Here is a 14,275-nt window from a genome sequence, read left to right as displayed (position 1 = left end):
TGCCATCATTTTAAGGACAATTACCTGAATAAAACATGAAACTCCAGCACATAAGCCTACATAGCGAACATTTTACAGCACCACTCATCTGGCTGGTCGTCATTTCTCTCTCTCTCTTTCACACACACGCTTATGTTTTCTACACTGTAAAAAACTTCTGACCATTTTTCAGAGTGCAATAAATTCATTAAAAGCTTTTTAAAAAAATCTATAAATGTAAAAGAAACATGCAGAGCAATAGAAATAATTTTGCCATTTTACCAAGCAAATCGCATATACATCTACTACTGCAGTCGTAACAGTTAACTTTGGCTTTATAGATAATGCAGCTGTATATTTCAGGCTTCACCCAGGAACCACTTATGATTAGCTCCAGAAAAGTCCATGATTAGCTCCAGAAAAGTCCTTAGGTCAAAGAAAGATGGCTTAAGGTACATAGCCTCAAACATGAAACTGTCCTGTCTCACTTCTGCTGTTGTTACTTAGTTCCCAATCTTTGATTTCCAAGTGGTTGCTCTCTCAAATCCATTTCTAGCTTTTCTGAAGTCATCAATGGCTTGCAGAATTTCTTCCTGTGTGTTCATCACAAATGGACCTAGAATGGGAAGAGGGGGTGGGAATCTTGATTCCACTTCAGTTTAAAATACTGTCATAATTCCAGTCTTCAGGCTATAACATTCATACCAGATCTTGTCATCTTCTCCCCCTTCTCTCTTTTTTGGTCCCCAAAATCATTAACAAAGTTCAGCTATATAGAGGGGTTCACATCAAGGCCACCTTTGCATGAAAGAACAGCATTATAAGGCACACCCTCTTTTCCATCCATCCTATAGAGCAGTGGTTCCCAAACTTATTTGGCCTACCGCCTCCTTTCAAGAAAAAATATTACTTAGAGCCCCCTGGAAATTAATTTTTTAAAAATTTTAATAGCAATTAAACAGAAAGATACATGTATTAATGTTTCTACCTGTGGATCGCTGCAACACCCACCAGGGAGTGGCGGCGCCAACTTTGGGAATCTCTGCTATAGGGAATATATGATGAGGGTCTATACATACACTAAGATGAGGGTCTATACCAGGGGTAGGGAACCTGCGGCTTTCCAGATGTTCAGGAACTACAATTCCCATCAGCCTCTGTCAGCATGGCAGTAGGAAGTAGGACATGTGCAACCCCTGTTTCTCTCTGCCTTCTATTTAACGGTGGGATGTGTCTCCCTGGATTTACCAGGAAAGGTCTGCGGGGTAAGCAAGGACGAAGGTAAGGGCGGCTTCTCGGGTATAAACCCCCCCATTCATGTCCGAAGCTCCGCCCACTCGTTTGTGGGTTTTCAAAACATTTTTAGTGTTTTTTTTGTTTTTGGCCTGCAGGGGGCGCATTGTTCAGGCTAGCAGCACCAAACTTTCAGGGATTGTTTGGGGGACTCTCCTGATGATACTATCCAGGATTGGTGAGGTTTGGTTCAGGGGGTCCAAAGTTATGGACTCCCAAAGGGGGTGCCCCCATCCTCCATTGTTTCCAATGGGAGCTAATAGAAGATGGGGGCTACACCTTTGAGGGTCCATAACTTTGGACAGCCTGAACTAAATTTCACCAAACCTGGGAGGTATCATCAGAATAGTCTCTTACTGATACCACCCAGGTTTTGTGAAGTTTGGTCCAGGGGGTCCAAAGCTATGGACTTCCAAAGGGAGTGCCCCCATCGCCCATTGTTTCCAATGGAAGGTAACAGGAGATGGGGCTACACCTTTGAGGGTCCATAACTGTGGACCCCCTGAACCAAACTTCACCAAACCTGGGTGGTATCATTAGGAAAGTCTCCTAAAGATACCCTAAAAGTTTGGTGCTGCTAGCTTAACAATTGCACCCCTGACAGCTGGCACCCCCCCAAAATTTCCCCAGATTATCCTTTTAAATCCACCCCCTTCGGCATGGATTTAAAGGGAGAATATGAGGTCCTCAGTTTAGAAGAAGAAGAAGAGTTTGGATTTATATCCTCCCTTTCTCTCCTGTAGGAGACTTAAAGGAGTTTACAATCTCCTTGACTTTCCCCCCTCACAACAAACACCCTGTGAGGTGGGTGGGGCTGAGAGAGCTCCAAAAAGCTGTGACTAGCTCAAGGTCACCCAGCTGGCCTGTGTGGGAGTGCACAGGCTAATCTGAATTCCCCAGATAAGCCTCTACAGCTCAAGCAGCAGAGAAGGGAATCAAACCCGGTTCCTCCAGATTAGAATGCACCTGCTCTTAACTACTACGCCACATTGAAAGTAATGCTGTTTCACGGTGGGGTATAATCTTCCCCAAAACAGCATCCCTTTCAATGTTGTTTAACTGGGGACCCCAGATTCTCCCTTTAAGGTGGATTTAAAAGGAGAATTTGGGCTCTCTAGTTTAAACACCATTGAAAGTGAAGCTGTTTGGGGGTGGATTCCAGCATCACAGCGGCTGCCCGGCAGGGAGGGGCGGGGAGGGGGGGGAGGGGGGGCACAAAACTCAGATTTTGCACCGGGCTCCATTTTTCTCTATGCCTCTGCCCAGAGGGGAGGACAGAAGGAACTGCCAGCTACCGGCTGGGAGCCCAGCTGGTGGGGGGCAGGGGAGGGCAGGGCGGGGGAGTCTGCCATTTCCGGCCTTTGAGAGCTGCTTTTATAAGCGCTAGGCTGGGGGTGGGGCTTGGGGAGGTGTGCCCATGCCCTGGGGTGGGTGGGGGTGTGGCCCCACCCCCGAACCCCCCCCCTTAAATAATCTATACCTACGTCCCTGGGGGTAAGTGAATTCACACCAAGAAGAAATATGCATATAAGCATCAATTCACATCCTCTCACAGACTTATACACATGATCTGAGGATATGCTAGAAAAGTGCATGATTCAGCAACCTTCCTGCGAAGACTTTCTACCAAACATAATGGGAGTTCCATGCTCCAAGTTTAACTCCAGGTGTACACAGGACAAATTCAGAACAAGACTGCTCCTTACAGAGAAAGAGAGAGCTTAAACTCACACTCACTGGTTCATTATGCATGGAATGCTTACATCAGGACTCTTCCCTGTGTGGTGGGTTTTCATCGCATTTCTCTGTTTACACATGAGGAGTCACTTCCTCCTGGGTGTGCAGTTTTTCTGCAGACAACTGTCTGGGCCGGATTTTTTAACTCTGCCCATCAACTTATTCTTTGAAATTTGGGGGGTGCCTGCTGTCAGGGGTGCAATTATTAAGATAGCAGCACCAAAATTTCAGAGTATTTTCAGGAGACCCTCCTGCTTATACCACCCAGGTTTAGTGAAGTTTGGCTCAAAAGTGTAGCCCCCATTTCCTATTAGCTCCCATTGGAAACAATGGGGGATGGGGGCACCCCCTTTGGGAGTCCATAACTTTGGACCCCCTGAACCAAACCTCAGCAAACCTGGGTGATATCATCAGGAGAGTCTCCCGAAAAATGCCTGAAACGTTGGTGCTGCTAGCCTAAAAACTGCACCCCCTGCAGGCCAAAAATGAAAAAAACACTAAAAATACAAAAAACCCACAAACGGACCTGCATTTCTTGCGCCCCCCACAATGGGGCGGCTGGGGACATTTGACACTCCATGTCTCCACTGCAGATACGCCACCGCACATAAGTGATGGAATCTTATCTGGTGAGCTGGATTTGTTTCCTCACTCCTATACATGAAGCCTGCTGGATTACCTTGGACTGCAAATGTTTTTAAGAACAGGAGTAACGAACCAAAATTGAATACAATGTGGTATCTGAATATCTCTCTGGCCTCTTCCACACATGCAGAATAATGCCCTTTCAATCTACTTTCAGTGCACTTTTTACTGTGAAGAATAGCAAAATCCACTTGCAAACAATTGTGGAAGTGGATTAAAAGTGCATTATTCTGCATGTGCAGAAGGGGCCTCAATCATGTCATACTTCATAGAAAAGCTACTGGCTTTCAAAAATTGATTTAGCAATGGAGGAAGAAAAAAGGAACTCTAAGATATTCATGTGGCTGAAAGAGCACACACCCACCTTGATTAAAAAGGAACCGGCTTAAATAATAAATGCTTACCATATTGTACTATAGCTTCTTTAATTGGTTCACCAGCAATTAAGACAAAATGGCTTATCGTGGAATCCTAAATCAACAAATGGAATAAAACATGTAAATATATGCAGTTGAATGACATTTTTATATAGAATTTTCTATATAACAGAGTTCTGCTAATACTTCAGTATCATAACTCTTTAAGATGAGAGAAAAGAATGTGTATGCAGTTTAACTGGTGGTGTCAAGGTCATCTAATCAGTCTTCCCAACAAAACCAAAAAAGAAGGTTAGGAATAAAATTTTATGGTTTTTAAATACATTCTCAGAGGTCTTATTTTGCAAACTGTTAATCACAAGACAAAGTCCATTAAAGTCCATGATCCAAGTATCTGTTTTCTCCTGGGTTTTACTTTATTTCAGCCAGAGTTCAGGCTAAGCCAATAAAATATGAGGCCCATCTTGTGTTAATCTTATTTTCCAAGTAACATGATTTCACTACAATACGACTGTCAAGAAATTCCAGTTGTTTTCTAGAAAGCAAAATGGCAAATTAATACAAATCTAAAATTATTATTTGTTAGGTAACACAATGAAGTACAGCAAATTAATCCTCACACAAAAGTGTTATGTAGACACATGGTTGGGCGAAGGCAAGGAGGAACTGGAAAATCCAAGGAAGTATAACACATGTTAATTCCCTTCACTTTCCCTGTGAAGGGAAGGAAGAGTTGCACTTAGCCCAATTTTGGAAACCTCTGAATTTCTCTAATCTGAGAGTGCACTGACTTTCACAGAGGCCAAAATGTATGCATAATTGAAAATCCAACCTGAAGGGAATGTGCACTTAATGAAAGGCAAACCACCAGTGCATAAAATTTTTGGTCACAGTGGAAACTCACTGAAGGATTTCTACTGTTCTCCTAAAGGTATAAAGGGCCACAGAGAAACCTAATTCAGGACTTACAGCATGGACACGCAAGATATAACAAAGTAGTATTGCCTCATCAATAAAGGCTCATCGCTACAAGTTCTGGCTGTGCTAAATAAAGCACAGCTTGATATTCAATAAGAAAAGAATTAAAACAGAACAATCTACTGCTGTTTTAGGGGAACATATTAACTAGCATTGCAAAATTGTCTTGGGATGAAAGAGCATAGCCCATACCAAAAATAAACATAATTTTTGAATTATATTGGATTGATTTTTCACAGAAAAGATAATACTTAAAAAAACCTTAAAATATATGTCAATATTATTTTCTTCTTCCACACTGAAGCACTCTTTTCCATTAGCTCAAGGACATAGGTAAGGGGGGTGGGGTTCTCGGGTTCAATCCCCACATTACATGTCTGAAGCTCCGCTCCCGTTTGTAGTTTTTTGGCATTTTTAGTGTTTTTTTTTCTGTTTTTGGCCTGCCGGGGGTGCAGCTTTTAGGCTAGAAGCACCACAATTTCAGGGAGTTTTTGGGAGACTCAACTGATGATACTGCCCAGGTTTGGTGAGGTTTGGTTCAGGGGGTCCAAAGTTATGGACTCCCAAAGGGGGTGCCCCATCCCCCATTGTTTCCAGTGGGAGCTAATAGAAGATGGGGGCTACACTTTGAGGGTCCATAACTTTGGACCCTCTGAACCAAATTTCACCAAACCTGGATGGTATCATTAGGAGAGTTTCCTAAAAATACCCTGACAGTTTGGTGCTACTAGCTTAACAATTGCACCCCTGACATCAGGTACCCCCCAAATTCCCCCAGATTGTCCTTTTAAATCCACCCCCTTCAGCATGGATTTAAAGGGAGAATCTGAGGTCCCCAGTATAAACATTGAAAGTGATGCTTTCAGTGTTGTTTTAACTGGGGACCCCAGATTCTCCCTTTAAGGTGGATTTAAAAGGAGAATTTAGGCTCTCTAGTTTAAATACTACTGAAAGTGATGCTGTTTGGGGGTGGATTCCAGCATCACAGCAGCCGCCCATTTTGGGGGCGAGCCTCAGATTTTGCACCGGGCTCCATTTTTCCTAGCTATTACTCTGCCCAGAGGGGAGGGCAGAAGGGGCTGCCGGCTGTGAGCCCAGCTGATGGGGAGGGCGAGGGAGGGGAGTCTGCCATCCCTGTCCTCGGAGAGCTGCTTTTATAAGCACTGAGGCAGGGGCAGGGCTTGGGGAGGTGTGGCCATGCCCCCAAGGGTGGGTGGGGGGTGGCCCCGCACCCAAACCCCCATAAAAAAATCTATACCTACATCCCTGCATTAGCTAGAACATATGCTATTTTCTAGCCAACAAATCTAGCATGAAAAAAGATAAAACAGATTCAACAGAAATGAACATGCAGTCAACTTTTTAAAAAATAACATGGATCACTCAATACAGCAAAGACAGCTATAGTAATAAATATCTGGAAGAACTAGGGGCATATCACAGCTGACAGTACAAGAGGTTGCCACAGGCTTATGTTTCAAACATTTGTGTATTGAAAATCACTGCTCTAGTTTTCATGTTCTTTGCAGATCACTGCATTGACTGAGACAGAACATGAAAAGTTGACAGGAGAATCCTATGAAGAGTTACTCCAGCCTAAGCCCATAGCTTTCAATCAGTAGACTAAAGTCATTCTCTATAGGATTGCACTACAGTATCTCAACTTGCTCTTTCCTATGTAGCTGTACTGCACATGTGAAATGAAAAGGATGGTTGTTGAGCACATGGTTGAGATGTTAGCCTGTCCAAAACACAGCTATTCGGTTTTTGTTTCTTCTGGAAAAGAACTTTGGTGTATGCCAACCCATCACCATATCAGAATGTAAAAACATGGAGTTAGCATTAATAACTTAGCTCTGCTACCACAGCTGACTGTGCAGATTTGTTTAACGCACTCCCTGGCGACATCCGGGCCCTGCGGAGTCTGTCTCAGTTCCCCAGAGACTGCAAAACAGAGTTGTTCCACTGGGCCTTTTCTGTCAAGCCAGCCGGCATGTAATTAATAAACAAACAATTCAATGGGAATCCATGACTTACTGAAAGGGAAGAGCTTTCAAGTAATAAAACAATCACAAGAAGACAGAAGAAGACATATTCAATGACTCAAATGACAGAAGAAAACAAATTCAACTGAAACTTTTCCTAATAGTTTTTTTTTTAATTTCCTGCCATGGCTGTTAATATTTGAATGTTTTTCTATCTATGGCTCTAGAAGTGTCAAACTATACCAAACATATGGATCACTTGCAAATACCTTGTTTTCCAGTTGCACACAGTCACCATCATCCAACACAGCAGTGTAGTGGGCTTCTACTTTTTGCTGATCATTACTAGGACCTTTGAAAAGGATGTAATTCCAGTTAATGTATTATTCTCAAATGTTTCTTCAGCATATATCATACCTTGCATTTGATATTCAGTCAGTAAATTGGTCACATAATTCTTCACATGCATCACAAAACAGAATTTTAAATGTTGAAGGCACACTTTGTGAAGTCATAGGAGCAGAGTGAAATAAAGGATATTTCTTCAAAATATGTGACATTTGGCATTACTTTGGACCTTTCTAAATCATGGGTCCCCAGTGTGGGTACAATGGAACCCTCCAATGCCTATTCTGGTGACTGCCCGGTGTTTTTAAGAAGAGGGTGGGGCCAGGTAGGGCTTTGTGCCCAGCAAAGTTTCTGGTTGACTGTTCAGATTTGTTTAAATATTGCTTTGGCACCAGCTACTACCACAGCACAAGGATCCACACTGAGCTACTAAAGTTAAAGTGTGGCAATCATTTTGCAGCTCATATTGCTTCCTGGAGCAGCCCTTTAGTGGCAGCCGTTTTGTTGTTGCCCTCACCATGGTGTGTTAGAATTCCAAATGTTCCTGCAGCCTCAAAAAGGTTGGGGGCCCTGTTCTAGACAATGATTTGATACATAGTTGCTGCTATGTGAGTCATTACCCAGAGGATGGCTCTAGAAACAAATGTCTTTGCCCTTGGTGCTACAATGCCATGAGGTTTCATCTGTAACTCTTTATAGGCTAGAAGAAACAGGTCTGGTGGAAAAGTCCCCCAGGTTTGCTGGACTCAAACAGAAGACAACAAAATATTATCAAAAATACATCTTGTTGGTTCATCACTAATGATTGTTTTACAGAGAAAACAAAATGCTCTTTAAAGTCATTGGTCATTATATGTTAATAACAGCCTGAATTCTACTTTTATACAAGCACAGAAAAAAAATGTACATCAGCTTTTGAAAGAATTAAGTTTAAAAACAGAATAAATTCTCTAAACTACTGTGAGGATTCAACAAGAAACTTACCAATGTACACATTACCAGAAAGGGTGTAAATAAATGCTGTCCAGCCTAAAATATAATGACAAAATATATAGGATTTGGTTTACAGCATCCAGTATTTGACCAGGTCCAACTATACATGAAATTCCATCAATATGAGAAGTAAATCATATAGTATATTGCAACCTAGAATGCTAGTGAGTCAATGGACACAGAGGTTTTGAGTTAGGTCATCTCTTCCACAACCTCACTGGGATGTCACAGATCTTCTAGTCATGGTTAAGAGAACAGGAATAAGCTACAGGTCCATAAACTCACTCCCAGTTCCCATATTAACTGTGGTGTGGTGCTACACTGGTTCTAGTCAAGCTTTTAACGTTAACTGGACTTAACTTCATCCAGATGCAGAACATGAACCCTGGTTTCAAAATAAAGGTTAAAAGTGGATTTGCCAACTGTGGATAACATTTTCCATGATTACTGCAGGTGCAGATGAAACACTCTACCTGAGTTAATGGTATTGTGAGAAGGGGGTGTTTTGCATGGGAGAGGGACATATACAATTCTATTTAGTAAGGCTATAATGTTTTCCAGGAAGGCCGAAAGACTTTCAATTCTAATTGCAATTGTTTTCTTAAAGTTTCAACTATGCAAGCTCCACAGAAAAGCAAATACTGATGGACTAAAAATCATCTTTAACATAATAATTTATTTTTCCGTAGAGGCCAATTTTAACAGGACATGGCAGTCCAAGCCCTGTGGGCTGCATCCAGTCCAATAAAGCTTTCTCAGCAGCTGCTCAACTTTGCAATAGTTTACAGCTTCCACCATCATCAAGTCACTCAGTACCTATATGTTATATCTCACTTGCATTATCATTTGCAGGTCAAAGTAGGTTCATTTTTTTCATATTTACGGCTGATAAAGTTGTCTTCTACTTTGACGCTAAACATGTTTACTGAGAAGTTCATCTATGTTCAAATGTGAATTATTTGCCCAAAAAATTTGACATGCAAACCAAGTAATGCTCAGTAGTTCTCACCTGTTTATTAAAACATAATTGGTGACACTACAACAGAAAAAATAGTATCTTCTAAAATAAGTCTACCTTTGAAACAGCCACAATGATTTTAGCAACAGTAATTTTCCTTTCAAGGCTACAGCTGTCTTACTCTCTGGGCACAAATCCCAGAATAAGCAGATAGCCCTGTCATTTTGAAAAGAAAATCCTGATATGTAGAAGCTCTTGAAGCAAGGCCACCATCTTTCTCCATAAATAGGCACACGCATCCCAATACAAACCAGCTGCAAAACAGCACACTCATATAAAGGGCCAAAGCTGACTCTGACATACAGATAGCTTATCTATGAACTGAAGCCATTATGTCTATTGAGGGTTCATGAAGTTGTACTGCATCAGTGACATATTTACCTAGGGATGAGGGGTACCCTCTGTCTCTGGGTGCCACTAATCTGGTCACGTGGGGGGTGCAAAATCGCCCCCCCATGTGACCAGGAAGACAACAAGGCAGCAGGAAGTTCTGCTACCTTGTCAACTTCAGGTGCCCTCGGCCCCGCCCATGTGATCAACAACATGGTTGGGGCCAAGGGCGCCCTAGGACACCATGCCACCAGCCTCGTCCCCCCTCCCAGCTGCCAGCCAGCAGCTGGCAGTCCCTTCTGTCCTCCCCTCTGAGGAGAGCAGTAACGACTGCCGTCCCCCATCCTCCGAGAGCTGCTTTGATATGCACTGAGGCCAGGGGCGGGCCTTGGGGAAGCATGGCCATGCCCACAAGGCAGGGTGTGGCATGATCACGCCTCCCCAAGCCCTGCCTCAGGCCTCAGTGCTTATAAAAGCAGCTTTCAGAGGACAGGGGACGGCAGTCATTTCTGCTCTCCTCAGAGGGGAGGACAGAAGGGACTGCCAGCTGCTGGCTGGGAGCAAGGGGTGAGGAGCCAAGCCCTGCCTCACCCCCAGGAACAGTGAGGGGGGGGGTGCGTCCAGAGACAATTTGTCTCTGGGCGCCATTTTACCTCAATATGCCCCTGTACTGCATTGCCAGGTGAAATTATGAATCTTGTGTAACTTCTGACAAGAAAATTATTATACATAAATTTCCTGATGTGACACCACTATCTTTCTTTTTTAAATAGATAGTTAGTGTGGTATAATGGATGGAATGTCAGACAGTGAACTGGGAGTCCTGGGTTCAAATACCCATTTTGCCATGAAACTCACTAAGACAACTTTGGCCAGCCATGCTCTCTTTCAGATTAGCACACCACACTGGGCTTTTATGTGGATGAATATGGGGAAATGGGAGAATCATGTAAGCCATCCTGAGCTCCCTGAAGAAAGGGTGGGGCTAACCTCTAACAGACAAGTAGGCAGATCCAAACTGGCATATTATAAGTGTGATCTTTACAACTACTGTTCTGAGCCTTTCACAAAATCTGGTCTCAAACTGTTGAATAAATTTCCATTCCAACAGAGTTCCTCACCAAACCACTTCTAAAAACTATCCAATTACAACATGGACCACACTTCCTCTTTGTATCCATTATACAGGTGTTCGCAAGACGGAACAAAAAATTAAGTTCATAGAAGAAATTCAGAATTTCATTATGTTGTCGTTTTCAAAGCTTTCCACTCAGTTAGCATACAATATTTTTTCCCTTGGGTCAGAAATCCTGTTTTCCTAGTCAGTTTAAAGTATACCATTTGCTCTTATACTCTTGTAAGACAATCACTGGAGGTTATAACTTGAAAAGCATTATTCACCTTGAACAATTTGCCCCATGGCACCTACCACCAAGTAAGATTCAAATCCAAGCATTATAACTTAAGACGTATTAAATTCCTTACTGACTACTAGATCAAGAAGTTTCCTACCTTTAGGAATTGCCTGTGTGTGTTTCACTCCTTCGTCTAACTTGAAATCCAGGTACAGTGTTGGCGTGCGAGTATACACCTTGGACTGAAGAGACAATAGCAAGAAAACCACAATTAGATTTCCACAGATGGAAAATTCTCTGGCACCACAGGCTCTACCAAGGCAAGAGAGGGGCTGAAACTTATCTGGGCTCCCATTTGTGCATCTGAGAGGGGTGAAAGAAGGGTGGTAGTGGTCAGTTGGTCTGGGAGAGCAGGACATGGCCTGTGCAGCAGCCAATGGCCAGATGGGCCATGTCACAGGCATGGGAGGCCTCAGTGCTGGCTGTTTGCCCTCCTTCCTCTGGCTGGCCTGGCCAGTCTATCAGAAGCTACCAGGAGCCATGCCATGTTTAGGCAGCAGGGTGGAGCCCTCACAGGCAGGCATTGATCTCTGGCCCTGCCCCAGCACTAGTTAAGCCACGCCCATAGCCTGAATACAAAGAGCTCACTTTGCCTCATGGCTTTCTCCCACCAGGCCCTCCCTCTCTGTTTAGTTTGTTGGTATTTTTGGAATTATTGTTTGTATATTGCTGGCGCTCCTTTTGTCACAACTGTTTTGGCAGTATCAGTATGGAGCCAGATTTGTTTGTGGGGAGGAAATTGGCCTGCATGCCCATCTGCTTAAGGGATTTTGGGGTGAGTGCTTTGAGACTAAACCCAGCTTGGGGCTGTTTGGACACCCTCACTCGAAGTAGCAGAGGAGAGCACATAAGAGGCTGGTGCTCAAGTGGGATCCTTTAACCTGCCATTCTGCGTGTTCTCCCCCTGTCCAGCAGGCAGGCCACGGCTAGGTTGAGTGGTATATTGGCTGACAGGCTGGTTGCCCTATAGCTGGATCCATTGCTCCATGTGATGCCAAGGCTCTGATGTAACCAATAAAGTTGTGGCCAATTTTATTCCAGCAAGACTGTCAGTCTCTTACTTTGGGATTCAGGGATTTCTTCGTAGTTTCTGCCCTCCCTATTTCCCATTCCCCTCTTAAACGTTGAGCTCGCAAACGGGAATTTCACCAGCAGTGCATTTGGATGACAAATCATATTTTTAATGAGCAGTAATTTTACCAAGTTGCTTGCATAAATGTTTATGATAGATTAAGTATATGTGTACTGATCGAACCCTTGTGGTCCATTTCAGTACAACAGTGGAACTAAGAATTATATTTTGCAAGCTTTTTTTCATCCAAACCACAGTTGCAAATGTTCTAAAATGTTCCAGATAATCAAAACAATAAACCAATGGCAGAGAAGCACCTTTGATGAAAATGATGTGATATGTATCTGTGGCGCCCCAACTGGCTGGGGCGCCTCCCTGCACTGGCCCCTCATCAGGGCTTGCTAGATTCAGAGTCCTTAGCTCAGCCTTAGAAGTGAGAGAGGAGGGCTCATTTGCTGCTGTACTTCACAATCAACCCAGTTCCCCAGCTTTGGGAACCAGAGAACAGGCTGCCTTCTTGGCGGGAGTTTTTCCCTCCGCTATATAGCCCTCTCCCTGCCTTCCCAAGTCCCTCCATCAGTCATGGTTTCGGTGTCTACTTGAGCCTGCCCTTCCTTGCCTCTCCTGGCTAGTCATGCCCTCTTTCACATCTACCCTCTTCCTCGATGTGGACACTGAGACCTGGATGGGCTAGGTCCTGTCATGCTCAGTCCTCATGGGATAGGGGACTCTCCTCTGTGCCATTGAGTGACTGTCCCACCATCTGCAGCCCGGTCTAGACCTCCATTCTCTGAGCCACCTCTCTCTCTACACACACACACACACTCACCTGCACCTTCCCCTCCTCACCTGCTGCCAGTCCCAGCCTGCCATGGCTCATGCAGCAGCCCAAGATAAAGCTTGTTGGCAGGCTGGATGAAGGCAGTGTGAATACATGGATAGCTCAGTTGTATTACACTTTGTCAAAGCTACAAAGGTTAACCATCTCAGTCCTTAGGTTAGTGCCTAAAGATGAACAAGCTGAAGTTAAATCCTGAAGAGATGGAGGTGATATTTATCAGTAAGGCTGAAGTCCTAGACTGTGCAGTGCTCCCTAACTTTGATGAGGTAACATTATCCATGTCTGACTGTTAAAAATCTGGCTATGGTGGTGACCACAGTCCATTTTGTAGAGAAATGGGTTAATTCAGCAGACAAAATCTCATTTTACTATCTGCACATGACACAGAAATTGGCTTGTATTTAACTCTGCTGATTTGGCCATACTGCTGGGCTTCTGACACATTCAGTGTAGCTGGCCTTGATGATGACTCAGAAGATTCAACTACTGTAGAATGCTGCAGCTCATTTATTAGGAAGATCATGTTATAATATAAACATCTATATAATATCCCTATTTTAAAAGCACTGCATTAATTGCTTCTTTTCTATCCTGGTTATTACCTTGGTCCTATCAGGCCATATTTGCAGGTTCACCTCTCCTACTATATTCCCATATTACAGCTTTGTGCCTCAGTTCAAGCCCTGCCTGCTAACATACAGGCAGATATACCTATCATTTGATTAGGTGACAACATCTGTACCTTTCCTGTTTGCTGTTACACTGATGTCAAAAGAGCTTTTCCCAATCAGCTGCCATACTGACCACTAAAAGAGGTGCCTTGTATTACCTACCATTGCCCTAATCAGTTTTAGTGTTGAACTTGCTGATTTTAATTGTTTTGTTGACACTGTAACTCACGTTGCATCCACTGAGCAGAGGGCAAATCAAAAATGCCTTAAATAAATTTTCTCAGTTCTCCACAAGTAAGCACAGATTCTTTTTATATACACTCTTACAAATGCATACACTCAAGAATATTACACTAAACACAACCTTTTTAATATCTGTCGTCAAAATGCTGCCAGAATACTTAATTAAAAAGGGCATTTCTGTTCTGTTTTCTATCATTGCCAGTGCTTAGGTAACCTAATCCCTAAATACCACACAGACTTCATTAGCCTCACAGGGTAGTCAGGGATTAATATAGCCAAGAATAACCTCTCACCCTCAGAGGTGGTCTCTTCAAGAGAAAGAACTGCAATTCATTCATAACCTCACTGCC

The 14,275-nt window shown here is 43.3% G+C and overlaps 1 protein-coding gene across 2 annotated transcripts in view; it reads right to left on the bottom strand.

Annotated features, from left to right (window-relative positions):
• Positions 1–457: 457 nt before the first annotated feature.
• The window catches only part of PIR (pirin), a 39,533-nt gene continuing 25,715 nt past the window's right edge, over positions 458–14,275 (bottom strand). For both annotated transcript variants that reach the window (XM_048493219.1, XM_048493220.1), the window contains 5 exons: positions 11,196–11,280; positions 8,327–8,371; positions 7,264–7,346; positions 4,059–4,125; positions 458–595 (listed from right to left, as the gene is read on the bottom strand). In XM_048493219.1, coding sequence (XP_048349176.1) covers positions 483–595; positions 4,059–4,125; positions 7,264–7,346; positions 8,327–8,371; positions 11,196–11,280 — 393 coding nt within the window. In that variant the 3' untranslated portion in view covers positions 458–482. The remainder of the gene's footprint in view (positions 596–4,058; positions 4,126–7,263; positions 7,347–8,326; positions 8,372–11,195; positions 11,281–14,275) is intronic.

Source organism: Sphaerodactylus townsendi, linkage group LG04 (genome assembly GCF_021028975.2).
Source record: "Sphaerodactylus townsendi isolate TG3544 linkage group LG04, MPM_Stown_v2.3, whole genome shotgun sequence".
Classification (NCBI taxonomy): domain Eukaryota; kingdom Metazoa; phylum Chordata; class Lepidosauria; order Squamata; family Sphaerodactylidae; genus Sphaerodactylus; species Sphaerodactylus townsendi.
Note: the sequence above shows the minus strand (reverse complement) of the source record. Positions and strands in the feature narration are given on the sequence as shown.